General features: G+C 40.2%; 1 protein-coding gene across 1 annotated transcript; it reads right to left on the bottom strand.

Moving 5' to 3' along the window:
* Positions 1-517: 517 nt before the first annotated feature.
* taf7 (TAF7 RNA polymerase II, TATA box binding protein (TBP)-associated factor) lies at positions 518-14,473 on the bottom strand. Its single transcript, XM_049586254.1, has 12 exons — positions 14,289-14,473; positions 12,981-13,057; positions 12,812-12,890; positions 11,793-11,926; positions 11,317-11,437; positions 11,123-11,181; positions 10,541-10,613; positions 8,570-8,683; positions 6,112-6,306; positions 2,101-2,213; positions 1,444-1,503; positions 518-1,049 (listed from the first exon to the last, which is right to left on the bottom strand). Exons 1-12 carry the CDS (start codon positions 14,305-14,307, stop codon positions 1,005-1,007), a joined length of 1,089 nt encoding a protein of 362 aa, XP_049442211.1. The 5' UTR covers positions 14,308-14,473; the 3' UTR covers positions 518-1,004.
* Positions 14,474-15,193: the final 720 nt, after the last annotated feature.

Consider the following 15,193-nt stretch of genomic DNA (forward strand, 5'->3'; position numbering starts at 1 on the left):
GTGTAGGGAAGCCAGGATTGGTGTGATGTACCTCCCACACTCTGTATTTGCTAAATTCTTACTATCTAAAACTGAACTGACAGTGAAACATATCTATGTTCTCCTCAAAGCCAGACTCCATTGACAAAACCGTTAATTTTACCTCACTGAACACAGGAGCTGCTGGTCTACTGCTGCCATGATTGGCAGTCAGGTTGTGTGACGGTGTGACTTTAGTTGTGGTGACCTCTATGAGTTTAATTCATCAAGATTTTTCTCCATTTTTGGATTCTCCATTGACAAGAGGCTTGCAAGAAAAACAGTTTTTTTGTTCACAAATTAAACGTAGCATGGGGTGAGTAATTAATGTACAAACTGTCATTTGTGGGGGTGATGTATTACTTTAAATTCAATTCAATCTTTTTTAAAGAGCTTAATATCACAAATCACAGCATACGACATCCCTTTATCCTTGGACCCTCGCAGCAGACAAGGAAAAACTCCCCTAAAAATCCCTTTAATGGGAAAAAAAGACAAATTTTAGTTTCATTGTTTATAACAATTTGTAAGGAAATTTCATTCACATAACGACATTAAAAAGGATGTTAAAGACCATAATCAAACTGCCCACATGTACAATCTGTGCCCTGATGCAAAAAAAACAGTTTCCAGTTCTTTGATACTCGTATCACTGTGATTTATTCTTCATGAAAAGAATGAAATACAAAGAAGGTGTTTCGTCTGAGAGAACATTTAGCTTCACGATGACAAGTAAAAATATTCACAGTTGAAGCCAAACATTTAAATCATACAGTAACAAACAAATTCTGTCAACCTAATAAAAACTGTCTTTTAATACATAAATCAGTATGCTGTGTGAATAATGTATGGCAAGACAAACTGAAAGGAATGACACAGCAAGTCAGCTAATAAAGACTCCCTCCTTCCTGGATGAAGGCTTCTCCTCCTCTTCCTCACGTGTGTGTATGTGTGGCTGAAGATGACATGAGGCTGCCCCCTGGTGGTCACTTCTCGATCAGTGAGTCCAGCTGCTCCTGCAGGGAGGCCAGCTGTTGGAGCAGAAAATAGAAGTGGTGATTGATGCCCGACAGCCCCGGGGTGTAATTGGAGGGTAAGTGGATGATGATTAACATGTCTTTTCACATTAATTTGCTGCCTTCATTTGTCAATACAAACAACGACCCAAGACAGTGGGTGGCCGCTATGCCATAGCTACAGAGGGGACTCCGCTGGTCACTGCTGACAAATTAAATTTCACTTGATTGAATTTGAATCCTGCTATCAGGCATGAAAACTGTTGGGTCTAAAAAGGACAGCGAGCACAATGCCATCTGCTAACACACTATTTGACATTTATACAAGATAAATTCATGCAAAGTGCTGAAAGCTGTGGAGAGCTCACAGCGAGGCACTGATCCACGGCTTTTATGGAAAGGTTCTCACCTGCTCCATCTCGCGCTCCTCCTGCTGAATAATCTCATCCAACAAAGCTTGGAAGCGGTTCTGTGAGAAGAGAAGAGACAAACAAGATTTGTTCGCGCCGACATGCTGAGCCTCATTAAACTGTGATGGCTTTAAATGCGTGTCTGCCTGGGCTGCTCGTGTTGCCATCTCCTCTCTGACAGAAAGGCCACTTGGAATGCCAGTCAGAGACAGCTGACCTTTTCCCTGCGACTGTGATAATAACGACTGGAGATGGGGCTTTGACGCTCCCAAAACACCGGGCAATGAGAGCTCTAAATGGCAATGTAAAAAGGGCCATGTCTGCTCATGTTTCACTCATTGAAAAGTCTCCACTAAAGAGCGCCTGGCAGAACAATGAATTTTTATGCCACTTTTTCTGCATAGAAATGCGTCTATAGTGACAAGCTGACGGGAAAATGTAATATTTAAGGCTTTAAAAATATGAAAAATGGCCTCCAACACTGTGTAATCAGCTGTTTTTATGTTGTCTCACATCACTGTTGAGAGAACTTATGCTGCATGAAGACTTCTGCCTCCAAGCTCATCTGCATGTTCTTGTTTATGTTTCTGTACATGAAGACCTAGTTTCTGAATTAGTGAGAAAACTGTGTGTGTGTGTGTGTGTTTGCTACTTACTTTGAGCGCCTGGTTTTCCACTTTCATGATGAGCTCCTCCTGCTGTTTCTTCCGTGCGCGGGTTTCCTGGAGCTTGGCCTTGATGCCGTTGATCTGCACCTGATACTCCATTACTGCAGGGAAACAGCAGGAGGTTCACACATTAACCACTGTCACAAATAACACTGACAGTAAGGATGTTTCTAATTACTTATTTCCCTGTTGTTTAAACAAAAGTTTAAACTTAGACCTGTCGACTAGTCTAAAAGTAAGAAAACATTCATAAAACCGTCAAAATTTAGCACAATTTAATCTATAAAGTTAAACACAGTCAGAATCATACACTGCGCATATTATAAGAGCCACTTGAAATCGTTAATGACATTTTCCAGCAATTCTTTGCAAACATGACAACATCTCACAAATAAAGAATGAACAAATAACACTTGAGTATTTAACATTCCACCTCATCTCCATCCAAAAACACACACACACACACACACACTCACTCACTCAAGAGGTAACTCTCTCATGCACGCAAATTGACACCACACACACACACACACACACACACACACACACACACACACACACACACACATACGTCCAGGCTTCTCATACCACTTCTCTACCAAACTCCCTTCAATCGGTTCTGTTCAGGATTCTTGGAACTTTGGTGCCATCACATAAACCAGCCCATGTTTCTACCGGTTTTAAGTGGAACCATTGTCATCAAGAAGGCGCCATTAACGGAGAACACTGCATCATGTAAAACAGAGGTAAACAGTAGTAGCAAGACGGCAGGTCGCATTGATTACCTGTGAGCTTTTGTTCTGTTATTACAGATATTGATTTTTATCCAAACAACAAGCAACTATTAATGAGACCACTGCACGCTCTGTTTTCTAATCTTTATTCTTGCCCTCGCCATCCTCTCTTTCCAACCTGTGGAATATGCCACGCCCACTGATGTCGTCACGGTTTGCACATCAGGTCAAGGTTTGATTCGAGCTGGGGACAAACCTTTTAGATTCCAAGCTAATTTATTTTCGGTCGAAATGCTTTGAGAGGTTTGAAATTAGGTGCAGGAACGTGAATGGAGCCTGTTTTAAGTTAGTGGAAAGGGGGTATCAGGATTTCCAGTGGACCCAACTAAAAACATCCTGAGCACTCAACGACATCCAGCAGCCGGCGTGACTGTGTGTGAGTCTGAGAGCGCACATGTGTGTGTGCGAGAGAGAAAGTTGTTGATGCTCAGAGCTGGTGATTAGTCACGCATGTCGATCCAAACTTGTTTTCCTCTAGTTATCTTAATAAGTTTAACCGACTCATATTTGTGGTGCCAACTAGTGAGGGTGGCAATGTTTAATCGACACATCCCTATCAGACAGCATGTCATTTATGCTCTATTGTGAGGAGTAGATAGAAAAAGCCGGAGTGATGATGTGATGATTTGAGAGCAACGCTACACTCACAAAGCCGTGAGGGTAAGATATGCACCTTAGCTTGTTGAACCACAAGGATGCCTCCATTTCAGTTGACAAATTGCAGTTAATGGGAACAACAAATCCATTTAACAGGACGTGAGCCAGCAGGCCGGAGCACTAAAAGACACAACTAAATCAGTCTGCTCCAGGCTCCACAGAGGGTTCTCATTAAATCCAGCCAAAGTGATTGTGCCTCACAACAACAACCTGTGGCTCCATCACCATCACCATCAACTAACTTCCAAACTAATTGTGCTCATCCTCTACTTCCCCCCAAACTGACTCTCAGTGCTCTGATAAAGCCCATCTAATATGCAAAGCCAAGCAGGGAGGCGTCCCTGAAGTCCCATTTATTACAACTTCGCAAGGCTGCCAGAAACACACACACACACACACACACACACACACACACACACACACACACACACACACACACACACACACACACACACACACACACACACAGCTCTGCTTGACTGCAGCAGTGGAGCTGACCGGTAGTGGTGTTGACTGACAGCTCCATGTATGTAGATAAGGAGGCATTGAGCTGTCAGGCTGGACAGCTGTCTGAGGTTCACGCTGGGCCACAACACCTGTCAGACTGTTAAATCGAGGAGGAGAGCTGTCTGTGTGTGCATCTCTGTGTGCACGTGTATTTAAGTCAAAGTAGGGCTACTCATGAGTGTGTGCGTGATGTCTGGCCTAGAAAACTCAGCTCTGATCAACCACAGACACCTGGCTAAGGTTATTTATGACCTCTGCTTTGACAAGTATCAAAAGGGGTTTGATTTAATTTGATGTCTCACGTCTACGAATGCATTCTGAGAACAGCATGCCACGTTCTCGGCTGTGACCTCTTTGACTGAAAAATGACAGAATATAAGTTGGCAGAAAGAATCAGCATTCACACCGAGGTGTGATGCAAGTTGCAAGCACAGCAGGAGAGATTGCGTAATTCTAAAGCTGCACTTACTTCCTCCACCTACATGCACACACTTTTTCTGAATAACTTACACATTCTCACCTTTATAACAGATGTACATAAACACACACATACGTCCATGTGGTCATACATTCAAAGGTTACATATCCAAGAGTTTCAACTTGTTTTTCAGTTACAATATTCCACCACCTTTTTCAGACCTGAGTTTTTGAACTGTTAACAGTTTGTAAGTGATATGCAAACTGTATTTCTGACAACGACAAGTAATGTAACATGTCAGCAGGGCTGCAGCTGACATGTTTTTTCACTGATGATTAATCTGTTGATTCATTTTTTCAATTAGTAATTAAAAATAGTAAAAAATGTTGATCCAATGTGCTATATTGTTGCTGTTAGAGCCCAAGGAGATGTTGCTTGTTTTGTCCAACAGTCAACAGTCAACAGTCTAAATAGTCTAAATTTAAAGGTGCTGTACACGACATTAAAAGCATTAATACAACAGCAACTGAGAAGATTCTCAGTCATCCTCTTAAAGGGATAGTGCACCCAAAAAGCAGTCAGAGCTACAGGCTACAGTTAGGCTAAAAACAGAGTTCATATGATGTTTTTCGAAACAACTTTTTATGTCGCAGCTGCAGCACACTTGGATCACTAGGGATGAGCAGTATGGAGGTACTATGTGGATTCAATTTTGTGTTCTTGGACGTTAGTCTGGGGCGCCATCTGTCATTAGGTGTGCTATCCGCTCCACCCGCCGATCTCAGCAAGGGATGTGAGCACTCTAAAACTTCACCAGGGCCTCCGTCGGCATATGGGTGAGTAGATAATGGCTGAATTTTCATTTTTGGGTGCACTATCCCTTTAAGTGCTTTATCACAGGCAACTTGCTTGGGTTTCTTGAAGATGTTTCTCATCCAAGAGGCTTCTTCAGGTCTTCATGAAACTCAGGCAAGTCCAGCTGCCTATGATATAGCACTTAAAATCACAGCAGCAAACAACTAATTGTTAGTAAAGTTATAGTGAAGTAATAGTGTCCTGATCAAAGAATTAAGTCACGTTCGCTCTGTGTGTGTGTTGCTACTCCAGCTTCTCTGTTTCTTGTTGTGGCTGTGAGTTGCTGTGCATGTAAGTCCCTGTGTGTGTATCCCTCTGGCGAGTTGATCACTGCCACTCTGCACTACATACACACAGCAGTTACGGACGGTTATAACACCGACTGTGTCGTGGCAAAAGCCCAACACCATCCCTCCGGTTAACCCAAGGTTAACACTGTTAGATCTGTCAGCACTGTTTGCACTGTTAGCACCGTTAGCTGCTGGCTCAGCTACCTGAGAGCCATATGTAGAAAATCCCAGCTCAGAATCATAGACTTGCTCTGAATGTCATATACAGCTCATTTAAAATGATAAAAGGTAGACAATAAGCTTGAACAAGTAAAAACTTTTTCATGATAAAGGACTTAAATAATTAATTGTTTTATCTCTCTATGTCAGGAACATAATAAATTTGTCATGCAACCACCAACATTGACCCAAACCTGTTAATATTCAAACACATTTTATAGTTTTCCAGCTCTGTGTAGAAACGCTGATATCATCTCACCTATCTGGTTGTTCCTATCACTTTCAGTCTGTGCAGAATCAGACTCGTTGAGCTTCTCCTGGAGCTGTCGGACCAGATCATCCTCCGTGTCCATGATATTCAGGTCCTCGTCCTCGTGCCGGTCCCCTTCATCCTCCTCATCCTCGCTGGAGCTGCTGATGTCGTTGAAGATTTCCCTCAGTTCGTCACGCTGGACTGGCCATGCAGAATGCACATTAGTGTTATTAACGTGGACACAAAGATGGGAACAGCGAGAACACTTGCTGGGGTTTGATTTAGGTCACAGAGACAACAGTCTAGTGAGAAGCAGAAGTTAGAGCTATTGTCCCGCATGGTATAAACCAGGTGAGATTAATGTGGACTCCAAACACCCAGCATGTGAGCAGACAGGCACACAACTACTGTGCTTTGACACATGGTGCTTTAGTCACATAGCAGGACGTAAATCAGTGCTTTTCAAATAGTTCTGATCTTGTTATGTCTTTGTTACAACACTGTGCCACTACATTTTTAAAAAGATATATTAGTCATGCGACTCAGGCACAACTGTCATTGAAGTACCCATAAGTGTAAGCACTTACTATGCACGGAGGAGCTAAGAAGGTTTTCCAGAGGCAAAAATAATCTTAAGGCCAAAGAGTAACTAATGCTTGGGTGCGCTCTATTTCCATTTCAAACCACTGGGGCAGAGGCTATCAAGAGTGACAAGGGCGGTGTGCATGTTGAAAATGAAGTAGGAAACCTCCACTGGTGAGGTGAGGAGAGTATCAAAGAAATCGTTGTACAACAGTCAGGTCAATCACACAAGCAGGCTGTGCCATTTTAAAACAGCTGCACCTTTTATAACCCCCCAAAAAATCAGGCCTAGTTTATTCACCGCTCACAAATATATTGTAGATTTACATCAAAGCTGACACGGCTTTTTAGCTGGAGAAATAAACTGGTCAATATTAGCTTACTGCAGATATATCTACCTGTGTTTATGTCAGACAGTAAGGAACAAAAATTGCAGCACAAAAAATGCTTAAGATACTTTTAAAGGAATACTTCACCCTCCAAATGACCATTTGTAAATCAATCACTCACTTGGGCTCTCATTTATAAAACAATGCGTAGGCTCCATACTAAAACTGTATAGATAAAAGCTAAAAATGGTGAGCACCAAAAAGTATCGACAATTTCTACAATCAGGCTTCCACCTCACCATCTGCATTGTCAATTTCCTGTCTCCAAAATGTTCATAAGCATGGGTCAGAATTTCTCCCATCAAGTCTGATTTTATTGATCGCAGCTTTTCTGTGGGAGGTGGTGTACACCTCTTTCAGGCCTCAATTTGTGCATGTGCAGTGTTTATAAATGAGACCCCAGGTGTTTTGTTGAATTCATTCTTTTGTAAAGCGTCTTTGAATATCTAGAAAAGCGCTATATAAAACCGATTTATTATTATTATTATTATTATTATTATGGTGAACAAAGAATCCATAAACAGAGAAAATGCTTGATGAATTGAATCATCAGCAAGTATGTTTAACAGCAAAAGTGTATCAAAACAAATGTTTACAAACTCTCACACAACTCATGCAGGTTAATCCAAGTGTCATTTATCCACTCATATGCTCGGTACTTCCCAAACAGACAGACAGCCCTTTCAAACGGAAAACTAAACTGAAAGTGAAACGTATCTATGCTCTCTTTGAAGCCAGACTCTGGTGTACTGCTGCTTTGATAAGTTAATTGGTTTGTGTTATTGTGTGACTTTTGTGTTTTAAAGAGAGATTCACCAAAGTCTCATAATAACACAAGCTATCTACTGATTGAGGCAGTGATAGCCCAGCAGCTCCAGTGTTTAGCGAGGTAAAATTACGGTTTTTGACTCTGGCTTTGGAGAGAGCATAGATTAAATTTAACTTTTAGTTCAGTTCCTTGTCAAAAAGGGCTGCTTGTACTGAGTGACTGGATACATGTGACCTGGATTATACTGAACGAGTTGTGTGACAGTTTGTAAACTGATGTTCTGATATAGTTTTGCTGTTGTTAAACACAGTCGCCTGTGACTTGAAATCATCAAGAATTTTCGCAGTTTTTGGATTCTTCGTTCACTGGAGGCATTCAAGGAACACAAAGTTTTCTTTACCTATTCGATGTAACACGGGGTGAGTAATTGATATACAAAATGTCATTTGGGGAGTGAAGTATTCCCTTAAGATACTTTCTTTCTTTGTTGGTGGCAAGTTAAAATGTCCCACTTAGTGCATATCTTGTTCAAATTTAAGCGATACTTATCAAAAATCTTTGTTTATATTACATGATAATGTTTAAAAACTAATATGTGACAATCTAACATCACCATTTAATACTAATATCAGCCTCAACAATACAATATCGATCGGGCTTTGCACTCTGAGACCACTTTATCTTACTCTCCATGATTTACTAATGAAAACCATGTTTCTCTTACCAGAGGACCCATGACCCATCTTGTGTCCCGAGGTGCCAGGCGAGGAGTCCAGGTTGCCCAGAGAGCCGTGCTGATCCGCCTCCTTGGACTCATCTTCTGCTATAATTTCCCACCCTGAACATCATGTGTTAAGGTCAACATACCTTCTCTGTAGATTCTCTTCCACTTTCAGAAGTCCTACATTCAAAGACTCATGTTCCTTCAAAACTCTCCTTTGAAGTAGACTTGAAGGGTAAAAACCGGATGATACTCCAAAGGAACTGCCTCAACTTTCACATTCATTAGTGTGTCATGTGTACATCTGCTGCTGCATGCAAACACTAAAACTATCATTAGAATCTGGCTTCACTGTGAGCAACTAAGCAATGATAATGAACAGTCCATCTCAATTAACACACAGCAAGCAGGCACTCAAAGCGGCCCTGCTGTGCTCTTATTCTGTCAGGCAAGTTTAGAGTTTCATTAGAGCGCTAATGGCCTCCTTGCAAAGTGCATCTCTCTCACAAAGGCATTAGACAGAGTCAAGTCAGGTGAGCCAGCAGGAGTCAGGACACCCGCTTTGGCCTTAGATCAACCTATTCTGGATGTAGATGGGAGCAAGGTTATATTTGTACTAAAAGGACAAAACAGTATCAACGATCTTGAGCTGTAGGATTTAAAGGGATATACTTGCAGATATGAAATATAATGTAATAAGGATGTATTCTTTAGTGTATAATTACCTGGAAATATGGATTGCTGTGTTTTCATTACCTCAGAATGAGCTGTTTAAGGGTACTCTCAGACCTAGAGTTGTCTTGCTTTGGTCTCAATCAGGGACTAATTTTGTTACAAAGTTGTCTAATTGCCTAGAGTTGGTTCGTGTTCTCTCGGCAGCAGTTACAAGCGGACCAGATCAAATGCCTTGTGTGAGAAAGCTGCTCTTGATTGATCAGAATTTCCATGTGGGGAAAAATCTAGGAAGTAAACAAAACGTTGAAGAAGAGTACACTTGCAAGACAAATGTGACACTTTCTAATGTCACAATGGAGGGACAACTACGCAGGTTGATTTTAGCGCTGCTCATCGTGGACTATATTGCTGTCATTGTTCATTTTAGTCAAACCATACAGTTTGAAAACGAGGCGCGGCTCCGACTAGAAAACAATGTTTTGATGCATTGGATGTGCTGAATGTACATGTTAAGGCAGTACAGGAGGAGGTGCACATTAATAATCCTCCAGGACTGTAACATGCTCATGTTTAACCCAAACAATGCGTGACTGCAGTTGGTTCGGATCCAGATCGGAATACGTTATCACCAAAAACGAACCGCACCAGAGTTGATTTGTAACCGGATCGAGACCACCTCTTCAAGAAGGTCTCCGTCCGGTTGTTTTGGTGCACACCTGAGTGTGATTGCTGTGTTCACACCTGCCCAAATGAACCACACTTAGGGGGCAAACGAACTTGAGCTGGATTGAACCAAACCAAACTGGGCAGGTGTAAAAGCACCCTAAACCTACAGAGGGAGCGGGTCCTTCTCCACTGAATCCGCCCTGTTCCACCATCGTGTTTTTACGGTGATCTGTGATGTGAAACTGCTTTAATTAGTGTTATTACTAGTTTTGATCACCTGGTCCTTTTGTTTTGTAGAGGAAGTGACTGCTGCGAAAAATGTGGCTCACGATAAAAACCTCTTGAACCATGAACACCGAAGGAATTCTAGTCAGGAGAAGTTTCAGCTGGTTGCAATCTGCAATCCTTACCACTAGATGGCACTAAATCCCCTAAATCTTACAAACTGTTCCTTTAAAAGCTTAAACCATGGCTTGGAGTCAGGGGATGATCTGATTCTACATTACCAGCTGTTTCTTGCTGTTACATGACATAAACACTGGTGTTGTTTTGCTTGGTTACACTGGTGATAGGTTATCTTTTTTGGCTTTGCAAAATGGACGTGCAGAATATGTGCAGATGTCAAAAGGATACGGACACTGACAGCCTCGGCGTCGGTGCTCAGCAGTCTCTTCACTTCTTTTTCCACATCAGGGGATTCAATGTACTGCGAGAGAGAGAGAGAGAGAGAGAGAGAGAGAGAGAGAGAGATTGGGTTGCATGTAGCGGTAGCAGCATCTCTCTCGTTCTCTACCTCTGTCTCTCTCTTCCTCAAACACACACACACATACACAAAGACAGCAGCTGGCCGTATGCCAGGAAGCACATTAGCGATTAAAAACAGAAGGGCCAAATCAATATGGCTCGGCTGTGCACCTTCAGGAAGATTTATTCAGAAGACAAAGTAGAAGTGTAGTGCTCAACCACACTCGCTTTCACTTTGATCAAAGCAATAGTGAAATTGCTTTTTCGCATGCCTTTCGGGCAAACTTAGACGGAAAGGCTTTATTTATATGTAAATCTTAGTTTTCACTTTCACCACAGTCCCTGTTTTATGAAATGTAAATGTCTTGTTGGAAGAGAGCCTAGGAAAGAGATGGATCATCAGGCAGGATGCTAAAGAGATGGATGGGAAAGGGGAGGGGAGCGCTGAAGGGGAAATGAAAATGTCAAAACCTTCTTTTTTGCCGTTTTCCGAAATCTCCTCTTGCGTGTGTTCTTCAGAGGGCAGGTGACTGAAGACCAAAACAACAGGATTAGTTAAGTCAAGATGACTCAATCAGCCGTGGAGGGGCAAATTATGCCTCCTGAATTGCTGATGTGCCAAGTTTTCAGCGCTGACAGCTCAAAAAGCTGTTGTGTCTACTCACTGCCATGGTTCCAGACAAATTTCTTGTCCTTGTCTTTGTCCTTCTTCTTGCTCTTAGGGTCCGTTCCAGTTGGCTCCTCTAAAGGAGGGTAAAGGTCTCCATCTAGTGTACATACCAGCATCTAACCCATGGATGCAAAAAACAAATGGTAAATTACTCTTTGCTCTGCTGATTAATGCTCTTGTATTACGGTATTATAACAAACAAGAAAATCTGCGTTGAAACCTTAGTTTTAAACGTTAATTTCTTTTATAAAAAAGTGCTTTTTATTCTCACTTGGTGTCCTAAACTTAACAACAAAAATGTTTTAAATGTTGAACACAACACTTGTATCCAATGAATTTCACATCTTTAACTTATAATGCCACAGTGCTGCTCTACCAGGCTTTTTATTCCCAATCATCATCCTAAACTTGAACAAGAAATGTATCCAATAAAGATGACATCCTTGATTTAATGCCACTGCAGTGGTTTACCTGGCAGACATCAGCAGTCTTGTAAAATGTCTTCTTGTCCACCGTCTTTAGGGACTCGATCATACAGGGCAGATCCACCAGTTTGCAGGCCAAAGGGACACGGTCTACTCTCACTATGCCATGACGACCATCAGCTACAAAGAAGAGGGACAACATAACTGATTATAATGAGATGTTGTGTGTAAGACAAGGGTAACCACTGACATAAAAAAACAGAATGTATAAATGCAGGTGCAAAATAGGGCTGCACGATAATGAGGAAAATGTGATGTGATAACTTTGTTGAATATTGCGATAATGATATTTGTTGGGATTAATAAACAGTCATTAATGTGCACTCAGTTCTGCTTATCTGCACAGTATACTGCTAAAATACAACAAATTGCTTGTTGAATTAAAAAAAAGGAAAGGATCATGAACTGCACACAAAAGGCACCGATAAAAAAAGAATGATAGTTTCATTTTAAAGTAAAGTTTTCTTTCAGCTTTACTCTCTTTCAACTAAGTCAAAAAGTCAATGTGCAATATTGTAGTCTTTTGTGATGTGTTTATCATGCAAGTTAACATTGCAATGGCAATTTAAAAAAAACCAATTTATTATGCAGCCCTAGTATTCAGACATGTATAGCTTACGACTATTTAGTGGTAAAGACTGTGAAATTTGAACTAAGTTGTCAGACTGAAAATGGTAGTAAGTATTGCACCAAAACTTAAAAGTAAATTCCAGCTGACCTAATATTTACAGCTGCAGAATGTGAGACTGATTCTACTGTTTGTGAATTAAGTCAGCAGTGCTCATACAAAGAGATATCAGTGACTCCCTAATAACAAACTAAAGACTGAAAATCTTTCCTCGTAGAAATATTTACATTTCACAAGTTCCAGACTACATTTCACATTGATAACCTGACAACTTTGATATGACAGTGATTTGTAAGACAAATTAAATTTGTATTTGAACTATGATGTCACACATGTCAAACATAAAAGCCAGTACTCAGAATACTAAACCAGCTTACGGTGCAACTCTATGGTGAGTCTGTCTTTCATGTTCATACTGCTTGACTGGGCAATCCTTCTTACTGTCGAGGCATACTCCTGTAAAAGAAAAAAAGATGAATCCATGTTATTTTACAGTCACATTGAATTTTATATACATAATGTGTTTCAGTTGTGCAACAGTCTCACCGTAGGAAGCCTCAGGATAAACTGACTCTCCAGCTCATAAGGAGCATCCTCCTTGTTCTTTGAGCCGACCTTCCCAGCTAGAAACAAAACACAACAGCATGAACAACGGGATAAAACAGCTTCTTTGTTGCTTGGTATGTATTTATGAATGCAATATAAACAATGCACTACAAACACACACTGATGTTTGACGTGTGCAGCTATACAGTTAAATCTATCTGGTTTCAGTATTAATGGGGGCACTGTTTTTTTTGCTTATTTTGAACTAACATACATAATACAGTATATTACTGTTTAAATAGTCTGGTCTACTGATCAATTTCAACTCATATATCTGAGCTTTTAAGGTCCTTCACCCAAACTAGACCTCTTAAATCATCCCTTACCAATGCTAGACACCTTAAATAAAACCCTAAATAAAAGCTTTTAGGAGAAAATTCACCTTAAGTCCTCTACTAACTTTTAATGGTCATCATATTTTTATTCTTAAATTATTTCTTCTACAAAAAAGGCTATTACACATTTTTACTTGTTTTACTTCTTAGCTACTAGTATCCTAGTAGTGAAGAAGTTGTTCTGTTCAGCTTTCATTGGGTATATTTTTAGGTAGTGCATTAGGTATACATACCTTACAACTTCTTGGTATACATTCAGACCACTGCACTGTTGGAGAATGTAATATATCTTTTTTGGTTTATCATATTTTAATGTTGATAAACAATAAAGTAGTCAAATCAAAACCTTTTTTCAGCCATTATCACTTTATGTAAAACAGCCAGCACTATCATGACATTGGTCAAAAGTATTAATTTAATTATTAGTTCAATAAAAGACTGTAGTTTGACACATCTTGGTATGAATGGCCTCTGTGTTTAGCCGATGGGAGTGTAAATAATTGTAACGTAAACTACGACTAGCTGAGTAACTTTACCCAAAATTACACCTCTTATGTGCATTAAAATCAAGTTTATGACACAGCAAACGCAAATACAGCTAACTAATTATAGATCTTAGGGTACAGCGTTATTAGTCACAGTTCGTGTACCGTTAGGCTAATGTAGCATGGTTGTAACAACCTGTGTATGATGCTACAGACAACACTCTTAAAACCGCTACAAACTTTGAAATGTACATACTATCGTTGACATTTCGCAGCAACCAAATTCCCGCAATTCTGACCTGTTTTTCTCGTTATAATTAATTCATTTCACCGAAGTTACATCAACAGTGGCAGCATGTTTACAAAAGATAAAGCTAGCTATCGTTAGCTTTGTTAGGCTAAATTAATAGCACCAGCTTTTAACGTACCTTTCAGTTTAGATGTCATCTTCTTCTTTGTAATATGGACGGTACAGCTGCATAAATGTGCCTAAATGATAAAAAAAAATAACACCCAGATACGTGGATTTTGAGTAAAAAGGCAGCGCAGCTTAGCAAAACCAAGCTGATGCAGACATGACCGACACGAAAATACAATAGTGATAGGCTCTTGCTGCATTCAAGGACTCCTCGGAAATTTCTAATGTTTCTATGTCTTACAGCAATAGACATGTTTTCAGCACACTTTCCAGCACCCTAGATGAAATGACAGCTTATCTCTCTTTCTCAGATATCATTCGTGCCTTCCAGTATAACATCAACCCTGCTAAAGAAATTCTTAGCATATAGTAGTCGTGTCACTTGCTTTTCTCGTTGATTTTAGCTTGTTTGTGATGTTGTTACGGGACATTATGCTGTCTGACACTGTGGAGCTGTCTGAAGCTCTTCTACATAACTAATTACAAGCTTTGCCACATGTAAGTACAGTCGTTTAAACAATACACTGACTTTATGAAATTTAACATGGGAAAACAATAATTTCCGATAGTTCGGAACGTTACATTAATTCTCGTCTTCTGTTCTGTATCGCGAGACTTGATATACAGACAAGTTTCGGGAAAAATAATTAAATTAATAAATGAATAGATAAATAAATGAATATATGTTACTCAAATGCCACCCATTTAGCGAAATATTACAATTTTAGTCAGCTGTTTTTACAGAGTTATGTTATATGTATTGTTAGTGACGCAAAGCCGTTATTACAGACGCCCCGGGCCAAATAGAAATCGTTATCATGTCCTACACAATTAGTTTTTTTTAATCATTAAATTTTGTTCTTACACAAGAGCAAAGTTAGTCATTGTAACAGAAATAGACCAATTATCAGCTAT

This window comes from Epinephelus fuscoguttatus, linkage group LG9, assembly GCF_011397635.1.
Source record: "Epinephelus fuscoguttatus linkage group LG9, E.fuscoguttatus.final_Chr_v1".
Taxonomy (NCBI): Eukaryota; Metazoa; Chordata; class Actinopteri; order Perciformes; family Serranidae; genus Epinephelus; species Epinephelus fuscoguttatus.

Excerpts from the sequence above, each read along its gene's own strand:
- taf7 (XM_049586254.1), bottom strand. Across the intron at positions 8,684-10,540 it reads CGCCGAGGCTGTCAGTGTCC|GGTGGGAAATTATAGCAGAA; the intron begins GTATCCTTTTGA and ends CATGATGTTCAG. Across the intron at positions 1,504-2,100 it reads TGGAAAACCAGGCGCTCAAA|AACCGCTTCCAAGCTTTGTT; the intron begins GTAAGTAGCAAA and ends CTCTTCTCACAG.